Source organism: Parasteatoda tepidariorum, chromosome 11, assembly GCF_982258835.1.
Source record: "Parasteatoda tepidariorum strain Cologne lab strain chromosome 11, Ptep-v5.0, whole genome shotgun sequence".
Taxonomy (NCBI): domain Eukaryota; kingdom Metazoa; phylum Arthropoda; class Arachnida; order Araneae; family Theridiidae; genus Parasteatoda; species Parasteatoda tepidariorum.
The window spans coordinates 5,421,770-5,426,601 of record NC_141765.1 but is presented as its reverse complement, the minus strand read 5'-3'; the positions used below and the strand labels follow the sequence as shown (position 1 = coordinate 5,426,601).

The 4,832-nt window shown below is 34.8% G+C and overlaps 1 protein-coding gene across 1 annotated transcript; it reads right to left on the bottom strand.

Annotated features, from left to right (window-relative positions):
* Window positions 1-1,088: 1,088 nt before the first annotated feature.
* Window positions 1,089-1,667, bottom strand: LOC139427006 (general transcription factor II-I repeat domain-containing protein 2A-like). The gene has a single exon (XM_071187289.2). It carries the CDS (start codon window positions 1,665-1,667, stop codon window positions 1,089-1,091), a length of 579 nt encoding a protein of 192 aa, XP_071043390.2.
* Between the last annotated feature and the right edge of the window lie 3,165 nt (window positions 1,668-4,832).

Genomic DNA, 4,832 nt, shown 5'->3' with positions numbered 1-4,832 from the left:
CCAAAAGACAAGGGATCTCCTCGATCAGTACCCCACGAGGTATTGATTTGTTTTGAGAACTTGGAGGACTTTCTGACTCGACATATTTAATGCACACCATACACCGTTTAAAACACTGCTTTTTTTTTTTTTTTTTTTTTTGATGTTGCAATAAATAGTTTTGCATGTGTAAAAAAGTTTAGAAAATAAAATTGGAAAGTTAATTTTGTTGCCAAATAACTGATATTGAGAAAGAAACAAACACTGCACTTGTTTGTTTTTTCAAACATGGTCTGGTGCAATAAAAACTTTCAAATATAACTACAAAGATGTAGCACGGGTTTCATTTATAGCAGTGCTGCCAACTCCAATTTTAAATGACCGAAGAGTCACTTTTAAGTGATACTTCCCTTTACTTTTTTGTCAAATTTGTAAGATGTCCCCTCTGTTACATTCCATGTCCTCTCGGTTACGATGCATTATTTGGATTAAAAAAAAAATTTGCAATTTTAAAAGCCATAAAATAATTTATTTTATTTCGAAATGTGATAATTTAAAAAAAATTACAAATAATGTTTAGGATGGTTCAAATCACAGATTTCAGCATAAATTACAGTGCATGCCAAAAATGTGGTATTTTATTTGTCCTCTCTGTTACAAGTACTTTTAATTAACTTGCAATTTAATTATGAGGCTCTTTTATTATTTTGCGCCAATTAATTAAACATTGTACCGTAAAGTAGCATATTCTAGTACAATTTTTGTTTTTAAAAATATGTAATATATTTTTTAGAATAAAATACTTGTTTGATTTCCCCTCTGTTACGCTTGGAATTCAACAGCATGGAAATACTTTTTGACCTGATTTGCCTCTCACGGCCACCGTGGTTGTTCTAGTTTTGTTTTTCCTCTTTATTTATTTTTCACTTTCTATTTCACTCTAGAACACGGCTGTCTAACTGCAAGAGCCCACGGGCCAGAATTCCACACCTGGCGGGCCGCAGTTTGAAAAAGTTGAACAATAACCTCTCATACAATAACAATTAATAGTTGAATTATTAATTATAAAACAGTGGAACAGAAGGATTATAAAACATTTTGCTTGCATTTTAACGGAAAAACTGAGGCCGATCAGCCTTCTTTACAAGGGCAGGAATGTCAATATCAATGTTTGTCTTTGTCAGCCGAAAAGAGTCTAACAATGAACTGTCGGAGAGAGAGCTCCTGTGACGATTCCTTATAAACTTCATCGCCGAAAAAGCACTTTCGCAAAAATATGTGCTCCCAAACATGGAAGATATTTTCAGTCCTAAGTCACGCAGATTTGGAAACCGTTCAGTTGGAAGCAACTTGAAGAACTCGGGCCCCCTTTCGGTTCTTGTTTGAAAGAACGGGTCAGCCTGGAGATCAGAGAGCTCCAGTTGTAGGTTTTCCGGTTGTCCTTCATTGCTTGCTGTGACTGGATTACTAAACAGAGCTACGTCATTCTTGATGCTCTCAAAATCTGAAAATCTCGTGTTGAATTCATCAATAATTGTCTGCAACTCAGGGCAAAATTCAGAAAAATCCAGCACTTCCTCAGAATCTGACGCCAAATGACTGCAGCTGGCGAAGTGAGATAAGTTATTTTTTCCCAATGTTGCATGGAAAATTTTCAGCTTGTTTCTAAACCCATTGATGTGTGCCATTAGGTCAGACCAGGGCTCGAAAAAACTCAGAAATTTTACCCGTCCCCGAGGACGGCTTGTCCAACAGTGCACCAGTCCTCCGTTGAAACTAACCCGTCGCTTTTAAATAAATGAAAATACAATTTTCTCCTATTTATTACAAACATTTATATAAAATGCACAATTAATTAGTCGTTACTAGGATTACATTATACAGTAATAAAAGAAATACTAGGTTACTAATAGTAACCTAGTATTTCTTTTAAGAAATAATTTAAATGACAAGGGTCAAGTTATCTGGAATGTCAAGTTATCCGAGGGTACTGCGTTTTTTAAATGAAACAAATATGACGTTTGCCAGTTCCACAATCAAGCCAATGATTTACAGAGGTTTCTGAACAGAAATCTGAAATCTTTCCATTTAGGTAGATGCATAATTGCCTTTAAAGCTTCTTGTTTAAGACCAGTACGCATTGTGTTTTTTTGTAAGTTTATTGCTGCAAAGCCCCTTTTAACAGCTGCAGTACTCCCAGACAGAGAAAACATCAATATATGCGCAGTATGTTGCTGCATTGTGGGTCATTTTTCTGCCTTGTAACTTACAAGACTCTTGTAAGATAACAAAAATTGAAAATGTATCACGAACATTAACGGGAAAATGGCCGTCCGTTCGGACGTCGGATTCGAGAAATTCGTTGTCCGCGGAGAATTTTTGACCGTCGAGGACGGGCTGTTTTTCGAGCCCTGGGTCAGACACCAGTTGGCCTCTTCCTTGTAGTTTCAAGTTCACATCGTTGAGGTGGCCAGTAATATCAGTTAGAAATGCCAGGTGACGTGAAAAATTCATGCTTAAAAGTTCTTGTTCGAGGTTTTCTGATGGAGAAAACCGGTGAAGGAAAAGAGGGATTTCTTTTCTCGACTCGAAAAATCTCTTGAGGCAGTTTCCGGCACTAAGCCACCTATATTGATTGTACATAAGCAGGTCTCCGTATTCTGCTCTCCAAAAAAGTTACGGAACTGCCGATGCATAAGAGCACTATTGCCGCCTCTGACTTTCACAACTTTTTTGAGGGTTTCAGTTTGCTTCACCGATTTCTCACATAAAGCATGCTGGTGAATAATGCAATGAAGTGCAGGGCATTTCATTCCATTTTCTCTCTCGTCGCAACCAGTCAGATCAAGATCATCAATGGAAAGGAGCGGAGAGCCGACAAGCTCTCAATTTATTGCTCTTGACCTGTAGATGCTCTGTACCTTTTTCTTCCAATACAATGAAAGGAGTGAAAGAGCGATCAATAGGAATGTTAGGATACCTCGGCTTGACCAAGAATGGTAGTCTCGGATGCTTCTTGATACCATAAAATTTCGAAAAAAAAATATGCTGAATAAGAAGTTGGCGGGCTGCACAATATGTGTCGGCGGGCCGCCATTTGGACAGCCCTGCCCTAGAACATCCCACTTTTTTACTTATGTTAAATCACTTATATTTATTTATCATTTTCTGCTTAACTATTGGCAATCAAGGTTTTTCTAGCTCTATTTTTCACCTTCATTTTCCATTTTTTGTAGGCTACTCTTTATTTCTATTTCCAATCACTTCTGTTTTACTCATTTACATCTGGCAAGTCTTGAAAATGGGTGCCTATTTTTTAATGCTCGAGACATGTCGACTTTTATTACCCTCTTCATTTTACTGAAGCAAATGAAGTTTTATATCATCAAGAGTATCTTTCTTGGTACTACTTTTAAGAGTACTTTTCTTGAGATTAATTGGATAATAAAGCTTTTGTTATTAAAAATGGTGGCTTTCTTTATTTTCCACAGATATTTTTCTTGCATTCAAGCATTTTTTTTTTCTATAAAAGATTTATTCCAGTCTTAAGTTATGATACGCGTTTTTATAGTAAAACTATAGAAATAGCTGACAGTAAGACAATATTTCTATTCCATTTCTCAATAAAAGAAATTGAAATAAGAGAAAGTGCTCCCTTTTTTAGATATCTGTGAGAAAATCTTTTTGTTAATAATATAAGGAAGAAAAAAAAATATCCATCCCAAGTAGATTATAGGAACTGTCAGTTTTGGTGGCCTGCAGACAAAAAAGAAGAGATTGTCCGTAGCAGCGAACTAACAACATCAATCACGGACCCACACAACCTACACGCTATCATTTACTACATCCAGAGAAAGGGAAGAGATCTCCCACAGAAAATGATTTAGTGTTAACATTCATTTCGTGTCGCGGAACGACAAAATGTTATTTAGTAAGAACTTCGCGAGTCCATTAAATTAATCGTTTCCTTATCAAATTCTCAGAGCAGTATAAAACTGATCTATTAAATTGGGATTATAATATACCAAATTATTAGACGCATTATAAGATTTCATTCCTACACAGTTAGAAATTTCTCGGAAAAATGGCTAAATTACAATCTATTTATATGTTATATTTAAATAAAACAGTCAAATAACCACAAAAGAAAGCAGCATTTATTAACTATTTTTACCTAAAATGGTAAAATAAGAAGAATTTTATGGCACTGCCCACCTAATGAAGCGTATAGATTATAGAAGAGAGAGCTAATCCGACAGAATGGGGGTTCGAGTCCCACTCTTGACACCTCTATTCCTCCATTACCTAACGAGAACTTTTTGAAACCATGGTAGTTGAAAATGGTTAAAAAACCGTATTCATGATTTTATAACCATAGTAGTTGTAAACGGTATCGAAACCGTAAAGGTGAAAAATACAGTAAACTTTACGGTTTATCGGATTGACAGACAGCTGCCGGTTATTTTACGATAATTTTAAAATAAAAATTGTAACAGTGTACAGCCTTATTATTTTCACGTGACTGAAACTGGTTTACACTTGTTTATGTTCGTGTATCAATTAGTTAACATTGTAATGCGATGCGTTAAAAATAAATACAAATAGGAACTATATGAAAAAAATTTTGAATTAAAACCCATTACATGTTCGTTTAAATATGAAAGTATTGGATATAAATTCGTGCAAAACATGCAATTATTAAAACACTACAGTGCATCTAATAATTTGGTTCAATTATTATAATATACTAATATAATATCTGATATAATAATTATTCTATATTTATATAATATATCCTCTAATTTATCCAATCGTCGAATTTATATTATATATCGTTTAATTGAACCAATTGA

Bases quoted from the DNA above. Each gene is read 5' to 3' on its own strand.
- LOC139427006 (XM_071187289.2), bottom strand. From the start codon at position 1,667: ATGGCACACATCAATGGGTTTAGAAACAAGCTGAAAATTTTCCATGCA.